This window comes from Staurois parvus, unplaced genomic scaffold, assembly GCF_062004578.1.
Source record: "Staurois parvus isolate SC_StPar_1 unplaced genomic scaffold, SC_StPar_1.0 ptg000226l, whole genome shotgun sequence".
Classification (NCBI taxonomy): Eukaryota; Metazoa; Chordata; class Amphibia; order Anura; family Ranidae; genus Staurois; species Staurois parvus.
Genome location: NW_028318022.1, coordinates 6,689,532 through 6,717,214, shown reverse-complemented (window position 1 = coordinate 6,717,214; position 27,683 = coordinate 6,689,532). Strand labels below are relative to the sequence as shown.

Below are 27,683 nucleotides of genomic sequence, written 5' to 3'. Positions count from 1 at the left end.
CATTGGTGTCAGTGGGGGGTGGAATAGTGCCCCATCATTGGTGTCAGTGGGGGGGGGGGAATAGTGCCCAATCGTTGGTGTCAGTGGGGGGGGGGGGGGAGGAATAGTGCCCCATCGTTGGTGTCAGTGGGAGGAATAATGCCCCATCATTGGTATCAGTGACACCAACGATGGGGCACTATTCCTCCCACTGACACTTGCTGACCCCTATTCCAGTACGGTGCTGCTGCAGCCAGCATATGTGGTTGCAGCAGCACCTAAGCACGGCACACTTACCTGCATCTCCACTCGATTTTCGCGGGGCCGCTCAGCTCCGCCTCCTCGCCGGTGATTGGCCGCCTGTGTGCCTTTCCTGAGCTACAGTTCTGGCGGCCAATCACCGGTGAGGAGGCGGAGCCGAGCAGCCACGCAAACATCCAGTGGACGAACCGAAGGAAGGAGCAGCCGCGCTTCCTGGACCGGATCGTCGTGGGACCGGAGCCAGGTAAGAGACAGCAGCCCGTGCCCACCCCTGTACTTAGTGTCCCTTCTGTTGGAAGGGGGGGGCGGCGGCGGCACCGCGCCGCCCCCCTAAAAAGTGTCAGCATTACGTTACCGGCGTATAAGACGACCCCCGACTTTTGAGAAGATTTTCAAGGGGTAAAAAGTTGTCTTATATGCCGGAAAATACGGTATATCAAATTTGTGTTGTTCCTCTAAAAAAATTGAAGAAAAGTGAATATTAGACTGTTCAAATAAATAGCAGTGTTGGTATTCTTCTTTACAAACTCAAACATTCACTATAAAAACTGAAAAATGTTTGAAGATTTAGCTTTCCTTTGAATCACTTAATGGATATTTAGTTGTATAACCACTGTTTCTGAGAACTGCTCTACATCTGTGTTGCATGGAGTCAACCAACTTCTGGCACCTGTGAACAGGTATTCCAGCCCAGGATGATTGGACTACATTCCACAGTTCTTCTCTATTTCTTGGTTTTGCCTCGGAAACTGCATTTTTGATGTCACCCCACGTTTTCTATTGGATTAAGATCCGGGGATTGGGCTGGCCACTCCATAACGTCAATCTTGTTGGTCTTGAACCAAGATGTTGCACATTTACTGGTGTGTTTGGGGTCGTTGTCTTGTTGGAACACCCATTTCAAAGGTATTTCCTCTTCAGCATAAGGCAGCATGACCTCTTCAAGTATTCTGATGTATTCAAACGGATCCATGATCCCTGGTATGTGATAAATAGGCCCAACACCGTAGTATGAGAAACATCCCCATATCATGATGCTTGCGCAACCATGCTTCACTGTCTTCACAGTGTACTGTGGCTTGAATTCAGTGTTTGGGGGTCGTCTGACAAACTGTCTTCGGCCACTAGACCCAAAAAGAACAATCTTACTTTCATCAGTCCACAAAATGTTGCGCCATTTCTCTTTAGGCCAGTCAGTGTGCTCTTTGGCAAATTGTAACCTCTTCAGCACGTCTTTTTTTCAACAGTGGGACTTTGCGGGGGCTTCTTGCAGATAGCTTGGCTTCACATAGGCGTCTTCTAATTGTAACAGTACTCACAGGTAACTTTAGACCTTCTTTGTTCCTGGAGCTGATTGTTGGCTGAGTCCTTGCCATTTTGGCTATTCTTTTATCCATTCGAATGGTAGTTTTTCGCTTTCTTCCACGTCTTTCAGGTTTTGGTTGCCATTTTAAAGCATTTGCGATCATTTTAGCTGAGCAGCCTATCATTTTCTGCACTTCTTTATATGTTTTCCCCTCTCCAATCAACTTTTTAATCAAGGTACGCTGTTCTTCTGAACAATGTCTGGAACGACCCATTTTCCTCAGAATTTCAGAGAGAAATGCACTGTAACCAGCATGTACAACATTTGCTGCCTTCCTTCCTTAAATAAGGGCAATAATTGCCACCTGTTTTTTTCAAAGAATGAATGACCTCACTAATAGAACTCCACACTGCTATTATTTTGAACATGCCCCTTTCAATTAGTGATTCAATTACACAGAATCAGCAGCATGCCTGCGGGACTGGGAGGTGGGTAGGGAGTGGAACCAAGGGACGGTGCTCAGAGAAGGGTAGGGGTGCAGAGACAAAGGGAGGGGGGCACAGAAAGGGGGAGTTCCTGCACCTATTCCCTGAAGAAAAAAAGACCTGCCTTTACTAAATCCAAATACTAAGGAAAGCAGAGGGGAGCATTCTCTTATTCAAGACTTTAAAAGGGACCAACATCTGGCCCCACAGCCTGTATTAGATCCACCAAAATCTGCATCAAAAGGCAATAAGTCATTAATATGATGAATAAATGCTTGATTTCATCAACAGCTTTGCCTCTTCTGGTTATATACCAGAGCGCTCTGTGCCCTGTAACTGATAAGGCTGGAACTGCACTGGTATGCCTAGTTTTTGGCAGCATTTCCCAAATGGAAGCCATACTACAGCTGGCCACAGAAGCTTAATGTGCAGACCCAAGACAGTTTCCCTCAGCACTATTGTGCACTGCCCAGACAATTTTCTTGTAAGGACAGGGATTTTTAATTTGTATCGCCTGATGCCTGAGACATGTGGTTCGGGCATCAGGCAAGTAGCTTTTTTCTACATTTAGCCCTACTGCGGGTAAGCAGCAGGGCTCACCTGTCAGGTGAAAGCATTCAACATCTGCAGGCACGGGACTGGCTCAGTGTGCGCCGGCAGCTAGAGGGGAGGGAGGAGAGCGAACACATCTGCTCCCCTCCCCTTCTTGTCCTGACCCGGAAGTGCCGTTTGACATCACTTCCAGGTCCCCATTCACAGATGATGTACACTGCATTACATTCAGGGGAGCACAGGGGAGACATACAGGGCCTTTTGGAACCTGGATGTCTCATTAAAGAGAACCTGTCACCAAAAAATCATCACATAGGGGACTTTTTGTCCCCTATGTGATGAGAATAAGTAAAGAAAAAAAAAAAGTTTAAATAGTAAAAAAAATCAAAGTTGCACCCCAGCACATAACATCCTCTCAAAAAAAAAATTTGAGGCCCCCCACCTCCACATATGCACACGTACAAAAGTAAAAGCGTGCGCCTACGCATGAAAATGTTAATTGCGATACATGTTACATATTGCCAATGAGAGCAATAATTCTAGCATGAGATACTCTCCGTAACACTATACTGATAACCTATAAGGGGCTTTAAAAAGGTTGCCTATAGAAAATATAAAGTACTGAAGTTTGTCGCCATTTCACAAGCGCACACAAATTTAAGGTTTGATGTGTTGGATATCTATTTACTGGGTGCAACCTCATCTTTTATATTGTACAAAAAAATAGGGTAAGCTATTGCTTTTTGTGCCCTAAAATTAATTTAAGTGTATTTTTTACTGAAACTTTGCGTTTCCTAGACCTTTGCAATAATATTGTGTGACATAACAAATTGGAACTATTTTATTCTTCAGGAAATATATAATGTTTTTGGGGTTTTGTGTAATCTTCAAGCCCAAAATTATTTTTTAAACGTGTGCAAAAAACGCAAAAATGGCTCTGGCATCAAAAAGGATAAACAATCAGCCCGACCAGGGGCGGACTTGACCATTTGGAAACTCAGACACTGCCCGAGGGCCTGGGGACAGTAGGGGGACCCATGAGATGCCCCTGGTACCTTTTTCATAGGCTTTTTTGAGTTTGGGCAAGGACACAGGGACCCCATGATCCCCTATTGCCCATGGGCCCCATGAGTTGTCAGTCCGCCCCTAAGCCCGACACTCCCCTTTCCTGATGTGCACCTAATCAGTGCTCATTACACTGCACGATCTCTCCCCTCCCTGCTAGTTCCCGGGTGCAGTGCTGGAGACAGGCAGGGAGGGGAGGAGGAGACATACAGCGCAATGTTAAAAAAAAATGAAACGTCAATATTCTCACCTGTAAGGATACAAGATTCTTCACCACTTATCCTAACAGAGTAAAACATATCAGGAGGTGTGGTAAAGCCAGACAATTCTTTACTTACTCTCCCAATAGGAATATTAATCTAGGTATAAAAGATATTCCCAGAAATGGCAGTTATCTGAAAAAACATGGAAACTGCTTTGGCTTTCTTGAAGGGTGACATCTTCATGAATATAAACAGGTTAATAAGTTAAGGTGTTCCTAACCTATCATTAAAAATGGGAAACAGATTGAAAATAAAATACAAAGCACTAAGATGCCGTTTTGATGATTTACAAATCACATGTGCCAATTCAATAGCCTATTGTGGAATGCAAGTATGAACAATTTAATAATTGTGTGCAATATAAAAATGGTTCACGTGGCATTCAATGTGAATAACATGTTCTTTAAAGGTTTGAAATGCTTGTTCTGAATAATATATACTATCTCACATTCTCTTTACATCTGTGAACTGCCTACAACAAGTGAAATAATTTTGCTTAAGAGTTGAACAGAAAACATGGTTTAAAAAAAAATGACAATCGTTTTTAAAACCTGACACTACAGCCCAATATTTATGATAATTTACTGAGTAACACAGTCCATTTAGTTGCTAAGGACAACTGTATTAAAATAGTGCAATCAGCTTGTAATAGGTAAGTTTCATAAAGACCACTTTTATCTTCATTATGGTCAAAACTAGCAGAACATAGCATTTATATTGGTTTATAAACACATCAGTGCCACCCTACATGAACGAACTGAAAAAACTATAATGTACCTTCTATATCTTCATGGAGATCTGAATTTTCTGTGGCTGAGGATCCATCGTTATTTTGAGGACCAGGTACATAGTCCTCTGGAGGAAGACACACAGTATAGATCTTCGGATACTGCATCAACTCCTTTTCATTGTTCCCTGTAAAAATGTGCTGCCTTAGAAATCAGGTATGTAAACCATATACTGTGTGATTTATTACAGAGTTTATTTAACTATGCGCATTTCTAATTTGAATGTCAAACAGAACATGGCTATGTAATTCATCCTGAGGGTGTGAAATAGTTTGCTCGCAGTGTTACTTCTTAGACCAAATAAAATATACAACAGATTTAAAGCGTTTACTGGACATGACTTTGTACATCAGCTAGACTAGAACTACAAAGCTGGTCATACAATAACAAACACATTGATTGTAACTAAAATTGTACAGCATCTTTTCTATAAAGGTCAGTCCACCAAAAATGGGTGCAGTCTTTACTAATAAGGCTATCCTATATCTCTTCTGGATTTTGGGGCAATATCTCTACTTTTGAGCTCCAAGGTCTTCATACCTTAGAAATGATGTAGAGGTCACCAGCACTTCAAAGAACACATTTCACATTCTTTTATGGAAACCAATTGCTCATGAAGGCAAATGCCGAGGTTTCAGGTCTATGTAGGATCCCTTTCTCAAGGAAAAGCAAGAAGCTGCAAAATCCCTGCAATCTCTGCAAAACCCTATAAGTTGGTGTATGACAGCCTCAGCCTTGATTCCAACCAGGACGCACCCCAAACACGTTTCACTCCACCCACGGAGCTTAGTCATGACCATGACTAAGTTCCATGGGTGGAGGGAAACGCCTTGGAAGTATGGCCTGGCCTGAAGCTGTCATACACCTTCTTACGGGGTTTGGCAAAGATGTGCGACTTCCAGGACTTCTCCCTTTTCAATTAGATGTCTGGAGCTGGGGCGATCTCTGTGCTTGTCTGCACTACAAGCAGTTGCAACACAAGGGGACCTGGTGAAGCCTTGAGCAGCACCTTTCAATTTAGTTTGCATCCCTTTCTCAAGATTACATTGTGACAAATTATAAAACACCAGAAAACATTTAGGTTAGGTTCACACTATGCCGGTTTCCCAGTGGCCGCATTCATTTGAATGGGCTGCTGTAGCTACAGAGAACGCAGGGAAAAGGTCGCTGCACCCTTTCCAAATTTGCAGCTGCAGTGAAACTGCATACTGCTATGTGGATTCCATCAAGGAAAATCACGCTGTGACTCACAGTGCGTGGGGTTGCCATTAAGAATTAATTCTAATGCTAATAGCAGAACATTTTGGTTGCAGGTAAGCGTGCAATTACTCGTAGTCCCACACCCACATGTAGGGTGAACCTAGCCTGATATCCAATGCAATAAGCAATAGTAACCTACTGTTATTCATCACTATGATGTCATAGCGCTGCCTAAAATGTGTAAACACTATGTTGCTGGTGTTTTTATACTGCATGTGATCGCCACTGTTACTTAAACACTCAAACTCTGTATTGTTAAAATACAAGACTTAAAGAATAGGTTCACCTTTTGCACAAAAATAAAAAATGCACACTTTTTTGCAGGTAAAAAAATATGTATTTATTATTTTTGGATGCAGGAGCCTGTAACACATTGCACCAACGATCAGCAGAACGACGGTTCTATGCAGGTCTCCTGCAGGTCTCCTGCAGACCTGTCAGTATATCTGCTTGCCCGTACGGGATGTATGGGCAAGCAGATATACTGACAGGAAGATTCAATGAACTACCAAGCTGACAGGTTGTTGGGACTTGTAGTTCATCATTCACAGAACACAGCGAATGAATGATGCGGCCACATGGGCAGAGCCCACGCGGTTTTTAAATACAGACAGCTAGATAATGCAGATAGATAGCTAGGGAGAAGTCCCCCATACTTCTTTCACAGGGAAGGGGGCAGGGGGTGGCGGCTGCAGCATTGGGAACTTGTTACGTGTTCCAGTCTAAAACCGGGAGGAACATGTAACATGCTCCCAAAAGGTGAACTTATCCTTTAATCTTTGCACCCATTTAAATAAATAAAAAAAAATATATTTTATTGTATTATATTATCCCCTTCCCTCACATCCCCGAGATCCCTTAAAACTGGGCTATCATACCTTGGCAGCAGGAAGATGTGCTTGATCACGCGACCACCTTGATTGGCGCGTAACAGTGGTCACATGATCTTGGATAGCTTGGTCTCTGTGTTGTGTGTGCTCTCAGCACAGAAAGCACTGCTGCCACAGATTTTATTAAATACGACACAGCATTTTTCTCTACCCCGATAACCTACTATTATTAGATCAATGTTTCCAAATCAGTCTTACAATATTTATTCCGTTACAGTTTCATAATACTGTTCCAAGTAAGATACTATTTACATTATCATTAACCATTTGACAGAGCGCAGCTGTATTTTAGCAGTTTCATGCAGCATATTAATGCTGAGCAATCCAGAAAGATCTTTCTACATCAGGTTAGGTATACTCTTTAATTATTTAACTGAAATGCATATATAAAGGTTCTGACCTGCACAATAAAAAAAGTCCAAACTGTAAGGTACAAGGTAATTATATTAAATATATTATTTAATTTGTAGAAATATATTTATACAGACAGATTACAAAGTTCTATTTAGCTTAATCAATTCAAATAGTAATAAAAGAAATGACATTAAAAATACATCAAACCATGTATTTAGCATGGACATAATCCAATGTTAAACAGAAGGTGTGAACTGCGCTTCAGTGTACAAAAATATTAAATAGAAAAGGCTGCAGACATACTATGAGATATTAACATAGTGGTAAATATAACGAAAACATGCTTCACTAATTCCAGTGACAATGCAAATCATAAGTACAGAGACCAAATAGAAGAGAACAAATATGGTAATAAACAATATATGTAACCTAAATACAAAAATTAAAAAAAAAAAATGATTTGAAGCAAATGTGAAACAAAATAATATACTGTAAATGTCCAAAGAAGGAATGAAAAAACGTGACCACATCCACAGCTATACAGACTGAGGAGAGAGGTATCCTGAAGACAATTGAAAAAGGCCTCCACCGGATAACACCATGCAGGCTTACCAGATAGCCATGACCCACTGATTAAAGAAAGGTCATAGAACGCATCAGCATAATAATCCCATGGGGATCTCCTCTAGTATGGTCCCCAGAAGATGTGCTTGAATCAGCATGTACCTCCACAAAGTAAATTCCTTAATAACTCATCCATCTATCGGATTCTGTAGCTTCAACAGACATACAGTTGCCCAAAGTTGTAAAAATTTACACATATCAGCACTACAGCCATAGGCTACTTTTGAACAGTCAGCAGTACACACATACCGAAATATATATCTATTAAGTCATAGCTTCTCTTCAGGAGAAGAGTGCTCAAGATGTCAACCCAATTATTTTATGGAAAAGTATTATGAATCTTCTCAATGTTCAAGAAGCTTTTCTGAACTATCCATTAGGCAGTGTTTTTTTTATCATTCTTGTCAAATCCACTTAGAATATCGTAGGGCCCTTTTATACAGCCGATCTGACCAGGTCTGTTTGTCAGTTTTCCAGGCGGGCCTGATTGGATGGTCCGTGCATTTCTATTGATCAGCGGGTGAAAAACAGACTTGTGTCCATTTACAACCGCCTACCTCCAGGTCCCCCCCCCCCCCAAAAAAAAATGGAGGCCGACTTCCTCTTCTGTTTGGGTGGGCTGCATTGAAGGCAGCAGGGTATAAACAAATAGTGGAGTGTGTTTACTCCTGGCCACCCATACAGCGGACCAAGCTATGTCCATGTCTGTTCTGCATTAACGGAGGGGACACGGACCTGTCACTCTGCCCCACTCTGCTCTGATCAGCAGGAATCTGTGAGCCGATCCCCTGCTGATCAGAACGCAAACCACCCATGTGAAAGGGCCCTTAATGTGGGCCTGAACTGAAAAAGAGAAGATCTGCTTTGTTATAAGGAAAGGTTATTATGCCCAAGTGGTACCCTGAAACAATAATTTTTTGCCTAGGACTACTCCTGTAAGATAACAGTGTACTTCCTGTATTTAGACACTCTTGTACATTCAGCCTCAAGCTGTATAGCTGAAATGAGATTAATCTAAGACACAGTGGGGTTGATTTACTAAAGGCAAAAGGGGCCATTGCAAGGGAAGTTGCACTTTCCAAGGGAATTTTCCCCACAATTTAGTGAATGTGGTATATTTTCATTTTGCACAGAATGCACAATCACATGCAAGAAAAATAAAAACACAGAATTTTTGCTTGCACATGATTGGGTGATGGAAGCCAGCAGAGCTTCACCTTATTCACTAAGCTCTGGGGCAAATTCCCTTGCAAAGTGCAACTTCCCCAAAGTGAACAGGTGTTCACTGTTCTCCTTTGGATTTGCAGTGCAAGATCTCACTGCTTCATTCATTCTCTGGCCCTGTGCTTTCTGAACCTCCCCTGCTGCTTCTTTAATATTTTCCCACCACTCACCAGGGGTCAGCAGATTCCGCTATCCACACACTCAATGCAGATGGGGGAAATCACTTCCACTGAGGTATGGTATTCTGACAGAGGGGTGACTTCCCCGCTGTCAGAATACACGGATCAGAACTGCCAGCTATAGCTAGCATTGTTGATTGTGCAAAAAAGTTTCCTACAGGCTGGTTGTACAGCCCATACATGGTCCCTACTCAACCAGCCAAATTTTGATCCATGGTTGCTTTAAATGCATCTTTTGGTCAAATACACTAATACAATGCAAGCACAGATGTCGTTTTTTCCTACCTGGTACAATACGGTTCCCCAGATTCAGCTCAGCATCAACTGACCTACAGTAAAAAAGTAGATAGCATGATTAAAGGAAGTTCTCAATCAATTCATCAATTAAAAAATATACTTTTTAAAAATGTAAGTTCACCTTTTCCAAAAAGCACACTATGATGTCTCATATGGGTATGGCAGCATAGTGTGCTAAATCTACCTACCAGCCAGGGCTCCCTTTAAGTTCAAAGAATGTAGGCCACAACCACATTAAAAAGGTCTTCTTAAAATCCTCTATAGCCTGCAGTGGCTCTGCCTCAAGTTATTGTAGGGATGGAGCAGTTGTTGCGACCAGTGCCCCCCTAATGCCATGGGAGGGAGCACCATCCTGTTATTTTAGGCCACACATGCACAGTGTGTACTCTGAGCTCATCATAGGAGACAGGAGAGAGTACACCCTGTGTTTGTGTGACACGAGGAAACAAGATTCAGACCCCTCCTGTGCCACTAGGGGGGCGCTGCTCCCAACGATTGCTCTGTCCCTACACAAACGTGGGACAGAGCCATCACAGGCTTCAAAGAATTTCAAGAAAGCTTCTTTTTATTGTGGTTTTAGCCCACATTCTTTAAAATGAAAGGGAGCATAATGTGCTTTTTGGTTAGGGTGAACTTACACTTTAAAGCTTAATATACGCATTTCCTTATTTTATATTTTGACAGATTGTATTTTATTTTTTATGGCTGATTTTACATAGGCAGGTGGCATGTCAATAATGATGGAAGATGAGAACTATGACCCAAGTCAAAACTGTGGCATTGCTGTACTATCATTGACTTTTATTCCCCAACCAGAGCCGCACTGAGTGTCACAGACATAGAATAGTAAAGGTAGGTAGAAAGGAGCACCCAATTTCCAGTGAAGGCAAGTTGGAAGGTGAGTTTGTAAGAGAGAGTAGCAAAAAGTAAATCAAGCCAACGCATTTTGGGGGAACAGACTCCCTCTTCCTAAGGAGGAATCCCAAACAGGTGTGTCTATAACACAAAGATCAGATGGATCGATGTCGGCTGCGTTTACAGAGGCAGCACGTGCTTGAGTTATTTTTTTTTTTTTAACCTACCTTTACAAGTACATGTGGAGACAACTTCAAGGCTTTACCGAGAGGTAGCAGCCCAAGCCCCCAAAACTGGCTTACCATCACCTTCTTTTTAAGTTGGGCAGAAATCACTGGAAAGGAATTCTTTCAACCCGCCCCCATCATCACCTACCCATTGACCAATCACTGATTAAGTCAGTCCAGGACAATTCCCAACCCTAAAGACATAAAATATATAATTTCTTTCAAAAAAGCAATGATAATTCTGATAACAGACTATACCTGTTAAATAATGCATGCCTGATAATCGAAAACATTGTGTGACCAAAAACAGTATGGACAACTGAATAGTTTTCATGAGCATGTTGCCATAACTGCATGCAGTCCCCATGTTGAGCCTTGTGGTCTGCCTTACAGGTGAGATGACAATGTACTAGTACCATTTTAAAGTAAATCTGAACAGTTATGCATGAGCAGAGCAATAAGGGGCAAGCTATAGAGCTATGTATGACAGAACTTTACGATGTTTAGAAGCTGGACACTAAGTATTTCTTGGACATGTTTTTCATGGCCTTTGTGGCCATCCCTAATTAGCAGTGGCGTCCAGAGGCAGGTGCGGTCCGCACCAGGTGACACCAACCGCACGGGGTGACACCGGACCCGCTCCACAAAAAGGTAAGTTGTAAAGCAAGCCGACGATCATAGGCTTTCTTTACAACTTACCTTTTCTTGGCGGGTGTCAAGTGTCACCCCGTATAGGTTGAATGTCGACGATCCTGAGGTGATCGTCGGCGTGCATCCTATATGGGGTGACACCGGTGTAGTGGCAAGATGCGTCTCCCATGTAGATATGTCCCCCTGAAGCAACTGCGCATGTCCTGGTTTCCGACATAAGAAGCCAATCGCTGATCACCAACTGTAGTACAGAGCTGCCACAGTTAACCCCTTTTAGGCTGCACCGCTGATTATTTGGGAGCATAATGGATCGGAGAGAGGACAGTTACATGGGGGAGGAGTGACATGGGGAGTACAGACACATGTGGGAAGGACAGTGACATGGGGGGGTGGGGGAGTGACATGGGGAGGACAGTAACATGTGGGGCCGTTGTAGCGGCAAGATGTGTCTCCCATGTAGATATGTCCTCCCTGAAGCAAATTGGCATGGAAGGGGTTACTTCACCAAAGGTACATGGTCGGATACAGTAGTTCTATCATCGATTGATCGTGCCTGAAACCGGGACATGCGCAGTTGCTTCAGGGGGGACACATCTACATGGGAGACATCTTACCGCTACACCGGACCTACTCCAAGAAAAGGTAAGTTGTAAAGAAAGCCGACGATCCCCGCAGGATGGATCGGATGTGCAGATTGAGCATAATGGATCGGAGGGGGTGTCACCAAGTGTTACCGCACTGGGTGACACCAACCCTAGGGACGCCTCTGCTAATTAGCCTCAATTTTAACACAATGCCTGTAAATATTTTGGCAGTCCAGATAATGAGTTATTCCAACAATCCTAAATGTTGGTTGTCACTTTCAAGGGCATGGTTACACTTTCAGATTATTAAAAGTGAGGCTCAAATTAGAACAATTTCTTGGGGAAATGGACCCCTACAAGGGTGCTCTAGGCTTCTTTCTTCACTCCTTCTGCATCTTACAAGCTCAATTTTGCTGAGGTGACAGAACAAAGATTACCATATACATTAGTTTGTGCTAGTGCATTAGCTGTAACACACAAACAGCATTCTTCAGCAAAGCATTGTATGGAAGGTATTTTTTAAATTAACAACCACTGTATTACAGTACCAAAGGTTGGCTTATTGTACAAACTGCTGTTACTGGAAAACACTTTGCTATGCGAGTTTACACATTAGGGAATTTTTTTTATATTAAAAAGCACCATACTAAATTGAAGTGCACGCTAACACCGAGTGGGATACAGATGTACCGGTGATTCCTGATTTCACTATATGCAGTTTAACCAAAGGGATATTTGAATTAGAAGCTGTAGGGTTCGCTTATGGTGCCTGGAATATACATCTAAGAATTGTCACAGAAAAAAAAATCCCAATAAGTGTATATTGATTAGTTTGCGTGAAAGTTATAGCATCTACAAACTATGGTATATACGGGATTTTTTTTTCATATTACTAATGGCGGTGATCAGCGACTTATAGTGTGACTGTGATGGTGTAACTGCCATGGATATCTCCAGTGACACTAATGATACTATACACTGTCACTGTACTAAAGACACTGGCTGGGAAGAGGTTAACACCTAGGGGCACAGAGGTTAACCGTGTGCCTAACAATGCGCAACGTGTGTAATGTGTGCTGATTTTACTAATAGATGTTGCTGTGTGTTCTCCCTGCTTTGCAAGGAAAACACACAGCCACATCACTGCTCCATGTATAGAGCTTAGTGGTGTATTTAGGTTTTGTGCTGCCCTAGGCAACAGAAAAATCATCTGCCCCCACGGACATCGACCAACACCCCCCCTTTCCCCCTGCGCAGAAAGCCTAACATTGATCAACAACATCCCTGCCCCTCCACCTGTGAGAGCCTTCCATTATCTCCCCCCCGGCAATAGAAAGCAAGACACCCATCTTCACAGCCCCGGACGTCCCTGGGACTGAGAGTCAGGCTCTACATACACCATCAAGCAACCCGCAGCCTCTCACGGATACCACCTGGTTACTATGCTGCGCATGTCCGTTCTTCCATCCCTTCTTCTGGAGGGAGGTGCTGCCCCCTGAAAAATGCCACCCTAGGCAAGTGCCTTGATTGCCTTGCGGTAAATACACCCCTGATAGAGCCCTGTGTTGTTGGTAAACACAGGGCTCTGTACTGTGATTCGCTAAGCCGATCAGCAGGTCCCAGCCATAAATCGTTGGCCAGGACCTGCTAACGGACTTGTGCTGTAGCGAATTACAGCACAGACAGGGCAGCGGGTGTGCTCCCCCTACCTGGAAATGCTGGATCCTATACATGTACGTGGTCCAGTGCAACGGGGCTGCCCTGCCTCAGTAAAAAGGCAGGTGAGCAGTCCGCAAGCAGTTAAGTAAGGGTAAAAAAAAAAAGAAATCTAGAGAGTGCAAGTAAATGTTGGGGTTACCTAGGAAGCACATCAACCTCACAAATGTGAGGTAGTTACGGTCTATTATTGATAATTTTCCCAGTTCAAATATCTATATTTTCTATCATTTATTAGTGCTGCAATTTTATTTAGATTTCACTTTTTTTTTTTTGCATTTGCACCTGCAAAGGATTGCAATTGCGAGCAGCAGATTGTGGGTATAATTCTCTGGCTCTTGCAGACTATTTCTCCAGCCACAGATCTGTAGCTGGACGAAGTATCCATGGACTAGAAGTGCAGTGAGGTCTGAAAATCTATGCTTCATTGTAAACTGGGTCCACCTGCCAAAGTGGTAGATTAGATTTGTAGATTTTTCATTCACAGATTCCTGTGTTTGAAGGTGCAGGATGTGTGAATGAAACCACATGTAGCCGCAACTATTTCAAATATTGACAGTACCCCCAGAATCTGTAAGGGAAGAGGGGGGGGGAGAGAGGGGTGTTTGGGGATAGGGACTGCAGAGTGACCATATTTCTTGTTACAACCTATATATGAAATATGGTCAGAAAGATTAATTTATTTTAAGGTTTCACAAACTAGTGACGGCCATCTGAAAAATATAATTATGTCTAATATATGTGAGTATACATTAGCAAAAGCAAAAATTGTTTTTTTGGTACCTGTTACATTCATTCTGCCCAATGTTCCTCCTTTCCAACTCCAACCCTGTTTAAAGCCAGAAATTAAAAATTTGTTGTGAACAAGAAGCATGCAAATATTTAGCAGTAAATACAAACTAGCTGTACCAAAATATAGCCTAGAAAACATTGCTCAAAAATCAGAGAAAATGTTCATTTAAATTTTAGTTTCAAGGTACAACACAATAGTTCCACAAAATGGAATGGAAAAATAAAAATACATTGAAATACACTGACTTCCAGAAGAGGGCAGCAAGTGACCTTGACACACAAAAAAGTTGGCAGTCCATTTAAAAGGTGCAGAACTTCATCCAGAACACAATGCTTCAAAGAAAACGCACAATGCATGTTAAATCATGACAACTTAATCCAAATAGATTTTGTATTTCACTAAAAAAAACCAGCAAGCAGCACTTTCTCTTGACCCTCTTATCTGCAGAGCTCACATTGTGCCTAGAAAAGAATTAAAAAAAAAAACAAAAAAACCCAACATTTCTGAATAGCAAATATTTACTGCATAAAAGATGTATAAAGTTTAAACAATTAGTTCATTGTAGTATACATTTTTAAAAAATGTAATAAAAGAATCTTTGCAAGAAAACAAAATTAACATTTAAAGCTGAAGTTTAGTTACATTTTTTCTTGTGGACTCAGCACTAGGGACATGCTTGCCTCTAATGAAATGTGTCCCATGTCCTGCTGACTGCAGTATACTGCAGAAATGTTCTCTACTGCATACTTCCCACACTGGTGACCTTCTGGTGCTGCAAGGGTTAAGATGAGGGGCTGTGACTGAAGGATCAGTGCCACTCAGCCTTCCCTTCCTCCTCCCTCAACCATTCTCAGGACCCATAATATTCTTTCACATAATTCTGTGATTGGAGGTGGGGTGGATGAATGACAGGATTGGCCTCCTCCAATGCAATTTGGGAAAGAATACTACATGTTCTGTAAATGGGATAGAAAGGTGGAAAGGGGAAGGTGAGCAAGACTACCGTGCCACAGATGTAGCCACTGATCTTAGGCCCTGCAGCACCACAAGATCACTTGTGCTGAGAATATCTGGTATCAAGGGAGGGGACAATTCTATAGTAAGAACCAGCCAGAAGGACATGGGACACACTTTATGTCCCTGGTGCTGTATCCACAAATGTTAACTAAACTTCAGCTTTAAGAACAGCTATGGGTGACCAACTTGTGACCATAGACATGGGGATATGGCAACTTTTGTACTTCTGCGATTACTTAAATACAGTATTTATGGCAAAAGACTCTTGAAATCATTGAGAACATCTTCCATTTATAATTACCATAGGACAATTACAACCTATCACTTTCTGCATAAACTGCACAGAACACCATTACCAACATAAAACCATTGATGCATCCATCTGCATTAAAAACAATAAAAAAATTTAAAGATTAGCATTCCTTGAAAACTTAGCTCAACAAATTAAGGAGCCAATGCCAATCCAAGATACCCAATAACTTTTTGGAGTACAGATTTCATTGGGAGCACAAATTTGTTGTCTCAAACATCATATTGGCTCATAATTTAGCTGGCCGTTTATTGCATTATATATTGTTATGTACAACACAGGTCAACAGCACACCCCTGTAATTCAGTAGTAGATATAACACAGTGAAGAATGTAGATTTTCTACTAGCTATTCACATGATGTAGATTAAACCCTAATCTACTCCTGTGCGCTTCTATCTTGTTTGCCAGTTTCTATGGCAGCACTAGCAGATTAAGTGAAGGACAAGTTAGATTTGACAGTATTGATTGTCGATTCAGCATTTCAGAGCTTCACTAGAAGTGACATGAAGCTCTTGCTATCCCAACCTCACTGATAATGCCATAAACACTAGATGACACCCATGCGATTGGCAGACCTCTCCTGAAAATACTGTTGACTCTCATACTAACAATCTTGCTGCAATACCTTCTAAGCCACCGACCTGAAAGGTATAGGAAGTTAAGGAGTGCTGACTTCACTCAGATATAAGTGGTTAAATTCTTGTTATGGTACAGTGACTCAAATAATTGAAGTCATTAGAACAGCATGACAGCCAGGCAAGTACTATTTTCAGAAAGTCAGGAATGGTAGTCTACAAAGTACTCTTTTAATGTACAGTGGCATTAAAAAACTACACACCCCTGTTAAAATGTCAGCTCTCTCTGATGTAAATAAAAATGAGACAAAGAAATAATTTCAGAGCGCTTTCCACCTTTAGGGTAACCTATAAACTGAACAACAAACTGAAATTTTTTTAGGTGGAGGGAAGTAAAAATAAAAAACTAACATAATATGGTTGCATAAGTGTGCACACCCTTAAACTAATACTTTGTTGAAGCACCTTTTGATTTTATTGCAGCACTCAGTCTTTTTGGGTATGAGTCTATCTGCATGGCACATCTTGACTTGGCAATATTTGCCCAATCTTCCTTGTAAAAACACTCCAAATCTGTCAGATTGCGAGGGCATCTCCTGTGCACAGCTCTCTTCAGATCACCCCACAGATTTTCGATTGGTTTCAGGTCTGGGCCATTCCAAAACTCTTCTTCTGGTGAAGCCATTTCTTTGCTGATTTGGATGTAATGTATGCTTTGGGTCGTTGTCATGCTGAAAGATGAAGTTCCTCTTCATGTTCAGCTTCCTAGCAGAAGCCTGAAGGTTTTGTGCCAATATTGACTGGTATTTGGAACGGTTCATAATTCCCTCTACCTTGACTAAGGCCCCAGTTCCAGCAGAAGAAAAACAGCCCTAAAGCATGATGCTGCCACCATCATGCTTCACTGTGGGTATGGTGTTCTTTTGGTGATATGCAGTGTTGTTTTTGTGCCAAACATATCTTTTTGGAATTATGGCCAAAAAGTTCAACCTTGGTTTCATCAGACATAACACACATTTTCCCACATGCTTTTGGGAGACATCAGATGCGTTTTTGCAAAATTGGATGTTTTTCTTCGTTAGAAAAGGCTTTTGTCTTGCCACTCTACCCCACAGCCCAGACATATGAAGAATACGGGAGATTGTTGTCACATGTACCACAGCCAGCGGTTGCCAGATATTCCTGCAGCTCCTTTAATGTTGCTGTAGGCCTCTTGGCAGCCTCCCAGACCAGTTTTCTTCTTGACTTTTCATCAATTTTGGAGGGACATCCAGTTGTTGGTAATGTCACTGTTGCACCATATTTTCTCCACTTGATGATGACGGTCTTCACTGTGTTCAAAGTATATCTAATGCCTTAGAAATTCTTTTGTACCCTTCTCCTGTCTGATACATTTTCACAATGAGATCCCCCTGATGCTTTGGAAGCTCTCTGCAAACTATGGCTTTTGCTGTAGGATGCGACTAAGAAAATGTCAGGAAAGACCTACTAGAACAGCTGAAATTTGGGGTTAATCAGAGACACGTTAAACAAAGGCAGGTGTGTACTGACTCCTATTTAACATGATTTTGAATGGGATTGCTTAATTCTGAACACCACTACATCCCCAGTTATAAGAGGGTGTGCACATTTAAACATAAAACACAAATAATGTGGTTGAATACTTCCCCCACTAAAAGATTTCAGTTTTTCAATTGAGTTGTACAGTTTGTAGGTCACATTAAAAAGGTGGAAAAAGTTCTGAAATGATTTATCTTGGTTTCATTTTTTTACATCACAGAAACCTGACATTTTAACAGAGGTGTGTAGACATTTTATACCCACTGTATGCACGTATTTGCGCGCATATGCGTGAATGCTGCCTAAATTACTGACCAAAAATGCAGATTTGCCTAATTTTTTTTACTAAACAATGCACGAGACTTCTTTTCGAGCCTGTGTGCAAAGGCACATTGTAAATAATGGGCTACATTTTACCTCACTAAAAAAAATACTGAGTTTTTTAAAGCTGTAGTATGCAAGAGGCCTAATAAAGGACTGGCCTGACTCATGGCCAATTATGAGTGCTCTTCAGTTATTTTATGACATGACTAGTGTGTCATGGATTATTTACTAATACCAGGTTTATACTTATCAAAGCATCACATTTGTAACATGCATTTTACCCATTTTCTTTTATTACAGTGTAAACCAGCTTTGCAAATCACATTACCTTTCACAGCAAAACAAGGAATTAAACATATATTAAATAATAGTAATAAAGTATAAAAGTTAAATTACCATACCCTTTTTGGGCTCCTATTAAAAAGTATATCAATATCCGTGGAAATATTAACATATTGTCATAATGAGCTTGAGAAAAAAAAGGGAAGTATGCCAAGCTGCCATTTTTCATATGTACTGCTATTATCTAGACTTGGAAATGCACAATTTATCAGACGAAGAACATCCTGTCTTGTCTGCACTACAGTTGTGACCAAAATTATTCAACCCCCACTGAAATTGAGTGTTTTGGCCAGTTTGACATTGCTTTTGATCATTCAGTCATCTTGCTTACATTTACATTAAAGAGGCACTTGTAGGTCAGACAAATATAACATAACAGTTATAATGAAATAACCACAAATGTCTTTTCTGTGCTCACAGCATTATCAGTTTTATTCAACCCCCAAGTGACATTCAATCTTAGTACTTAGTACAGCATCCTTTTACAGTTATAACAGCTTTTAAACGTGAAGCATAGCTTGACACAAGTGTCTTGCAGCGATCTACGGGTATCTTCGCCCATTCTTCATGGGCAAAGGCCTCCAGTTCAGTCACATTCTTAGGCTTGCGCACTGCAACTGCTTTCTTTAAGTCCCACCAGAGGTTCTCAATCGGATTTAAGTCTGGTGACTGCGATGGCCACTCCAAAATGTTCCAGCCTTTCCTCTGCAACCATGCTCTAGTGGACTTGGAGGTATGCTTGGGATCATTGTCCTGTTGAAAGGTCCAACGTCTCCCAAGCCTCAGGTGTGTGACGGACTGCATCACGTTTCCATCCAATATCTCCTGGTACTGAAGAGAATTCATGGTACCTTGCACACGCTGAAGCTTCCCTGTACCTGCAGAAGCAAAACAGCCCCAAAGCATGATTGACCCTCCACCATGCTTCACAGTAGGCAAGGTGTTCTTTTCATCATAGGCCTTGTTCTTCCTCCTCCAAACATAGCGTTGATCCATGGGCCCAAACAGTTCTAATTTTGTTTCATCAGTCCACAGAACACTATCCCACAACTTTTGTGGTTTGTCCACATGGCTTTTGGCATACTGCAGTCGACTCTTCTTATTCTTTGGAGACAGCAAGGGGGTACGCCTGGGAGTTCTGGCACGGAGGCCTTCATTACGCAGTGTGCGTCTTATTGTCTGGGCTGAAACTTCTGTACCCACATCTGACAAATCTTTTCTCAGTTCCTCAGCAGTCACACGGGGACTTCTCTCCACTCTACGCTTCAGGTAGCGCACAGCAGTCGAAGTCAGCATCTTCTTTCTGCCACGACCAGGTAGCGTTTCAACAGTGCCCTTTGCCTTGAATTTGCGAATGATGCTTCCTAAGGTGTCTCTTGGTATGTTTAACATCTTTGCAATCTTCTTATAGCCATTGCCCTTCCTGTGAAGAGAAATCACCTCTTCTCTTGTCTTCCTGGACCATTCTCTTGCCTTCACCATGTTTGTAACCACACCAGTAAATGTCTAGAAGGAGCTGAGTATCACAGTCATTTTAAAGCTGCCTAATTGGTGCTTATTATGCTTGATTGCTGCTCGGTGACATCCACAGGTGTTTTCAATACCTGATGGAAAGCACCTGTATGAACCTCTGTTCTTCAGAGTGGTAGTCTTTAAGGGGTTGAATAATTGTGGCAATGAAGAAACCACATAAGAACCATTTACTACTGTATTACATAAACAATTGATGTCATTTTAGTTGCATTTGGGTAGTTACAACGTCCTTGTAGGATTTGATTCTGAATACAATTCCAAATGTACACTATAGTCCCTAAACCCCTTTACAGCATTGGGGGTTGAATAATTTTGGTCACAACTGTATGTTTCAATTGAATCATCAATCCCTCTTTTGTCCTGAAAATTTCACTTTTTCTAAAAGAGCACTTTGATCTGATTATGTATAAAAAGACAGCTTTCTTCAAAATAATTGAAAATGACATTTAAACATATGGATATAATTTAAGGATAACATGATTTACTTGATATACACATTATATGTACAGAAACTATTTTAACTAAAGATTAATAAAATCTTTGGAAGTTTCAATTTTTACCAAGCATGCACATTTATGGTTCAATTTCTGGCAAACTTCCAATTGGAAGGAAATCTGCTCTGTCAACAAAAAGGGAACTAAAACGACATTTTGCCAAATGCCAAATTTCATCCTACTTATTATTTTATTCCTCAATCATCATTCACACAAAATGTAAGTGCTGCAAGCCTGAACCAAAGAAAATAAATACATCTCCATCTTGGGGTCTATGTAGACGTAGGTTTATGAAGGTCTGCTCTTCCATGACCTGCTTTGAAGTTGGCCATGCTTTGATTGACGTTTGTCTTATTCCTGCTGAATTGGGCTAAGTTTGTCCAGTGGGTGGACCTGTCAGCACCACCAGGTCGACAAGATGATTTTTCAGTAGACTTGTCAAGGGAAAATCTTAGCTGATCATCACCTGCATCCAATCAGATGTCATCACTGTTCAGGAATTCTGGCAGTCGCTGGAGCCAACTGTCAAAAAACAGTATACTGCATCTTCATCCATCCATACTGCTTAGAGTGGATGGGGGAATCAAGTGAATTCTTTAATTTAGCCCACTGGGATATACAAGAGAACACTTGTACATGGCCAGCTTAAAGCATTTCTAAAACCAATAACAAACATTTTATACAACCCAAATTCCAAAACAAGTTGGAATGCTGTGTAAAATCTTCATAATAAAAGAAGTAAATGATCTGCAAATCTCATAAGCCAATATTTGATGCACAACAGAAAACAGACCAAATGTTTAAACTGAGAAAATGCACCATTTTAATAAAAAAATAAGGTCATTTTGAAATTGATGGCAGCAACACATTTAAAAAAATGTCGTGAATGGGCTAGGTTTAGCACAATGAAGCATCCCCACTCTGTAAATATATGGGAGCTTAGGAGACCAGTTGTTGGGAGTTTTTGGAGAGAAATGTTGTCCCGTTCTTGCCTGATATAGGGTTCAAACTGCTCAATAGTCCTAGGTCATCTTTGTGGTATTTTTGATTTTACGGTGCACCAAATATTTTCAATTGCTGTTGTCATAGATGCAGTATACGGTTTAGCAATGTCCTGATGACATATGAAAGGCCTTCCCTGAACAAGATATTATCTGGATGGGAGAATATGCTGTTCTAAACCCTGGATATATTTTGCAGCTTTGATGGTGTCTTTCCACATGTGCAAACTACCTATCTCATTCACACTAATGTACCCTCATAGCATCAGAGATGCAGGATTTTGAACTGAGCGCTTTTAACAAGCTGGAAGGCCCCTCTCCTCCTTAGTCCAGAAGACGTGGCACCTATGGTTGCCAAAAAGAACATCAACTTTCTTTTCATCTGACTAAAGAACAGTTTTCCACTTTGCAACAGACAATTTTAAATGAGCTATGGCCTAAAGAAGACTGTGGCATTTCTGAATCATGTTTAGATATGGCTTCTTCTTTGCATGATAAGACCTTTACGCTGCATTTTTGGATGGCATGTCAAACTGTGTTTACAGACAGCGATTTTTGGAAGTATTCCTGAGCTAATGCAGTGATGTCTATCATTGAATTATGTCTGCTTTAAGTAGTGCCGTCTGAGAGCCCGAAGATCACAGGCATCCAATATTGCATTTTGGCTTTGCCCCTTGTACACAGATATTTCTCCAGATTCTCTAAATCTTTTGATGTTATGTACTGTAAATGATGATATAGTTAAAGTATTTGCATTTTACATTGAGGAATATTATTATCTGAAAAAGTGTTCAAACTGTTTTAAACCTTTTTACAGATTGGTGAACCTTGTCTATCTTTAATCCTTAGACACTCTGACTAAGATGCTCTTTTTACATCCAATCATGTTACTGACCTGTTGGCAATAACCCTAATTAGTTTCAAAAAGTTCTTCCAGCTCTTCTTTGTTAGGGCTACCTACTTTGCCAACTTTTTGTTGTCATGCCCAACTTTATTTTAAAGTGTTCCTGCCATCAATTTAAAAACTATCTTACTTTTTCCTAAAATGATACATTTTCTTAATGTTTGCAGGTGCAAACATTTGATATGTTTTCTATTTTCTATTGAGAACAAAATATGGGTTTATGAGATTTGCAAATCATTGCATTCTGTATTCATGTAGATTTTACACAGCAACCTTTTTTGGAACTAGGATTGCAGATTCAGATGGATTTTACATAAGTGAATAACAAATTAAAGCCAAAATCCACTGAAAGATTTAGCTAACACTAAAGCAGCCTATACATGAGTCATATTTTTTTTGCACATTATGTGGGCTGTATGAAAGATAACTGACTTGATTTTCCCATTCACAGACTTAATGTAGATGGGGAAATCCTCCTCCTAAGCTATTGTATTCTGTCAGCGGGAAGACTTCCCTGAAAAATAGGAAAAAACCTCCCGTGCTACCACTACACACTGATATAAAGATCTAAGGAAGCAGCAAGCACCCAGCTACATACCGAAATAGAGAAAATGCAGAAGAAGGAGGAATGGTGCTGTGCTAACAAACACAGGAGAATCAAAATGAACTAAAGATGTTGGATGACCAGAAAAAACATACCGCATGTATATGACTATATAAACACCATAATGCAACTAGTGCATTTAACAGATGTGCAATGGACACAAATAAGCACGTAATGGACTCCAAATATGTGCTAAGAACCTAAAAAGGAAAAACCAAGTGATAAAAAGGGTCAAATGAATGAAAATTAATAGTGAACAATGTAACAAATGACAGGAGAGCCCAAAAGGTGATGTCAGAGCTCCCGGGTATGACCAGAGGTGTGTGACTGACGCAGGGAAACGCAGACTTCAGATATGTTATAAACAATGTAATTTATTAACACTAACCATACAAACATAAATGCAGTGCAATACTAAAACATAACACAGTGCAAACAAACCAACCAACCACCCACAGATAACAGTACATACAATGCAAGCGTCGTCAGGCAGGCCGGGTCAATATCAGTCGGGCAGGTAGGTACAGGGGGAGCAAGCGGAGAATGGTCGGGGTCACAGGCCAGGTTCAGCAGGTAGCGGGCAGCGTGGTACAGAGGGTCAGGCAGAGGAGAATGGTCAGACAAGCCAGGGATCAGAGCAGGGTCAGCAGAGAATCAGACAGGAACAGAGAGCAGGAACAGGATACAGGGCCCAAGAGAAACACAACACCAAGGCAGAGTCTGCAGGTCTGAATGTCCCTTAAATATACCAGTATAATTAGTTCCAGGTGTTTGACTGGCTGCAAGGTTGAGTCTCTGATTGCTGGGAGCACCCGCTGGCCAGCCCTGGTACTGCAGCTCATAAGGCAGCTGAGTCCCACTATTGCTGGCCAGTCCATTCCTGACAGGTGATGTCTAATGGTGGGAAAATACAAAGTGGATGACATAAATGTCAGGACAAATCAAGAAGTGAGCACAGGCACAAAAATAACACAGCATAAATAATATGAAATGGTGCCACAAATCGTGGATATCAAAAAGCGCACTGCCTAAAGAAAAAATGTCCTCAACTCTATAAGTGCACTGTAAAAGTGAGGCCAACAAGAAAGTATGGTGAATAAATACAGTGTACCAATAATCAATACAGTGTACCAATAATCAATGTGTACAAAAACAAAGTAAATATATCCCAATAGCGAACTGAATGTGAAATAGCAAAGATGTTACAATGAATGGATCTTTTAGATTATTGGTATTCCAACAACATATAAAGTTAAATCTGCTCTTCAAAAATGTATTCCCTCTTGTTAGTTGAAACTGGGACATGGTAACCACTTTTATTTAGCTTGGGATCCCATTATCTACTCATAAATCTCTGGGATCCCATTATCTACCAATTAAGCTCTTAGAGAACTGTAGAAAAAAAATACTTGTTCAATGCTGTTTTTTATTTGACCTTTTTTCAAAGTTTCAGCAAGAGGAGAGGAGCAAAACAACAGACCTTGCATGCAGTGCAAAGTCCTCTTTAAACAGTATTATGGGTACCAGTTGTCCTTATCTACAGTAATATTCTACTATCCCCTGGAAGTGAGCTGAATTACAAAAATCAGATCGAAGGAATGACCTTTGGATGCTGAATTGAGAAATCTAATTAAAAAATGCTTGTAAACTTAAACATCACCACATTTCCTACAGTGGGAAAAGCTGAAGGGGGTTATTTTAGGACGCTTCAGAGATAATTCATAGGTCAGACATGTTACAGAAGGCAGAAATAAAGCAGGCCATGCATGTAAAAAAAAAAAATATCCATAGAATCCCCTATCCACGAGTCTCCCAATGAAGGACACTGTATTCTGACAGCAGGCACCCATGGCTATCAGAATGCCTGAACACTGACTGCAATGGATTGCCTTTTTCTCTGCCCAGATCATTTGACTTCTCATAGTTTCTGGATGCAGGTGGTGACAGCACAGCCATCTACAGCATGAAAAGGGTCAATTTCATAGGAATCACCTGGAATGTGAACCATGCATGGTCAGCTTAACACTCTATATGATTTTCATTTTCTTGTTTGACTGCAGTTGCCCTTTAAAGCAAGAAAAGAAAAACAAAACAAAAAAAAAAAAAAAAAAGAGAGAAAACTCCAAACTCAAAATTGTGCTGTTGTAGTTTATAGCTAAATTATTTAAAAAAAAAAGTTTACCTGTTGAAGGTGGTGCTGTGGGTTCTGCAACCTCTGAATCTCCAGTTCTTTGTAGCTGGCTGATGATTTCAGGTTTTCTATTTAGTTGTCCGACACTGGTAGAACTAGAAATGTGTCCTGGATACAGTTTTGTCAAAACTTTGGAAATAATTGCTAAATAAAAAAAAATAAAAAATAAAAAAAAGGAGAAAACAATGCATTTACTACTTACATAAGCAAATGTCACTTGTTTATTTAAATACAGTAATTCTGTATTAAACTGCTGACAAAATATTTTACACGTGGTTCCATACATCCTCATGGTTCTTTTTGAGCATCCCGTCATAACAATGGCTCTTAATAGTATAATTATTCTGAGTGAACTCAAAGTCTCGCTGTACATTTCTGTGTTTGGGGAGATGGCATCAAGTCCATAAGCACAGAAAGGACATGCAAAAATGATAGATTTTCAGATTACACATAGTTGTCCAGTTAAATTGTACATCAAGATCATCTTGTAAGTTGGAGACATCCTGTAAGACCATTATTCCACTGCATAACTCGGTGGCATCTGTAAACACTGAAATGCTACTTTCAGTCCCAAACTCTATATCATTTAAATATATAATAAAAAGTAAGGGTCCCAATATTGAAACTGAAGGTTACACCACTGATAACCTTAGCGCATTAAGAGTATGAATCATTAATCATTTTACTCTGAATACAGTCTTTTAGTCAATTCTGTATCCATTTACAAGACAAATTTCTAAGACTTTAACTTACACACTAGCTGTGTGTGGGGAATGGTGTCAAACACTTTTGCAAAATCCAAGTATACTATACCACCGCCACTCCTTTGCCTATGTTTTCCTCATAAAAACAGATTTTTTTTTACATCAGTCTTTCATAAATAAATCTTGACTATCACCCATAATATTGTTTTCTAGGAAAAGCAAATCTATGTGGTCCTTTATCAAACGCTCAAGTATTTTCCCAACTATAGGGTTAAGTTGATAGGTCTGTAGTTACTTGGTAAAGACCCTCTTAAATATAGGCACCACACTGACCATGCACGAATCAATTGGTACCAAGCCAGTCCAAAATATTAATACATTGATATACTTCAACAAAACAATTCTGTTGCGACTGTTACTACATTTGTATGTTCCAATTTTATACATTTTTATGCTTAAGGTAAATTTTTTTTCTCCAACAACATTTACGTGTTTCTAACTGTATATACACACCAACTATTGTATTGTTTTGAGCTGAATTTAAGACATGCATATTTTTGCATAGTTACATTCGTCCAGCTTGAACCAATGCAAGTACAGGTGCAGCTCAATAAAATTAGAATATCATCAAAAAGTTAACTTATTTCAGTAATTCAATTCAAAAAGTGGAACTCATATATTATATAGATTCATTACACACAGGAGTAATATATTTCCTGCATTTCTTTTTTTTAATTTTGGTGATTATAGCCTACAATGAAAACCCAAAATTCAGTATCTCAGAAAATTAGAACATTGTGAAAAAGTTCAAAATTGTAGACTCATGGTGTAACACTCTAATCAGCTAATTAACTCAAAACCAAGTCATAACACCTGTAAAAGGTTTCCTGAGCCTTTAAAGGGTCTCTCAATCTGGTTCAGTAGGTTACATAATCATGGGGAAGACTGCTGACTTGAAAGTTGTCCAGAAGACAGTCATTGACACCCTCCACAAGGGTAAGTCAAAAAAGGTCATTGCTGAAGAAGCTGGCTGTTCACAGAGTGCTGTATCCAAGCATATTAATGGAAAGTTAATTGGAAGGAAAAAGTGTGGTAGAAAAAGGTGCACAAGCAACAGGGATAACCACAGCCTTGAGAGGATTGTGAAGCAAAGGCTATTCAAGAATTTTTGGGAGATTCACAAGGAGAGGACTATGGCTGGTGTCATTGCTTCAAGAGCCACCACACAGACGTATCTAGGACATGGGCTACAACTATTGCATTCCTTGTGTCAAGCCACTCCGGAACCAGTGATAAACGTCAGAAGCATCTTACCTGGACTAAGAAGAAAGAGGACTGGACTGTTGCTCAGAGGACCGAAGTCCTTTTTTCAGATAAAAATACATTTTGCATTGGAAATCAAGGTCCCCGAGTCTAGAGGAAGAGTGGAGAGGCACAGATTTCCAGTTGCATGGGGTCCAGTGTGAAGTTTCCACAGTTAGTGATGTCATCTGCTGGTGTTGGTCCACTGTGTTTTATCAAGTCCAAAGTCAGCACAGCCCTCTACCAGGAAATTCTAGAGCACTTCATGCTTCCCTTTGCTGACCAGCTTTAGGGAGATGCCGCTTTCATTTTTTTCAGCAAGACTTGGCACCTCCCCACACTGCCAAAAGTACCAATATCTGGTTTAATGATCATAGTATCACTGTACTTGATTGGCCAGCAAACTCACTTGACCTCAACCCCATAGAGAATCTGTGGGGTATTGTCCAGAGGAAGATGAGAGACAT

General features: G+C 40.7%; 1 protein-coding gene across 2 annotated transcripts in view; it reads right to left on the bottom strand.

Moving 5' to 3' along the window:
* Positions 1-27,683, bottom strand: part of ERICH1 (glutamate rich 1) — a 117,538-nt gene that overhangs the window by 63,588 nt on the left and 26,267 nt on the right. Inside the window, exons 2-5 of one of the 2 annotated variants that reach the window (XM_089679534.1) lie at positions 25,202-25,354; positions 14,344-14,389; positions 9,516-9,559; positions 4,689-4,826 (exon numbers count right to left, since the gene is read on the bottom strand). In XM_089679534.1, coding sequence (XP_089535660.1) covers positions 4,689-4,826; positions 9,516-9,559; positions 14,344-14,389; positions 25,202-25,354 — 381 coding nt within the window. The remainder of the gene's footprint in view (positions 1-4,688; positions 4,827-9,515; positions 9,560-14,343; positions 14,390-25,201; positions 25,355-27,683) is intronic. The other variant, XM_089679535.1, reaches the window with a different exon arrangement.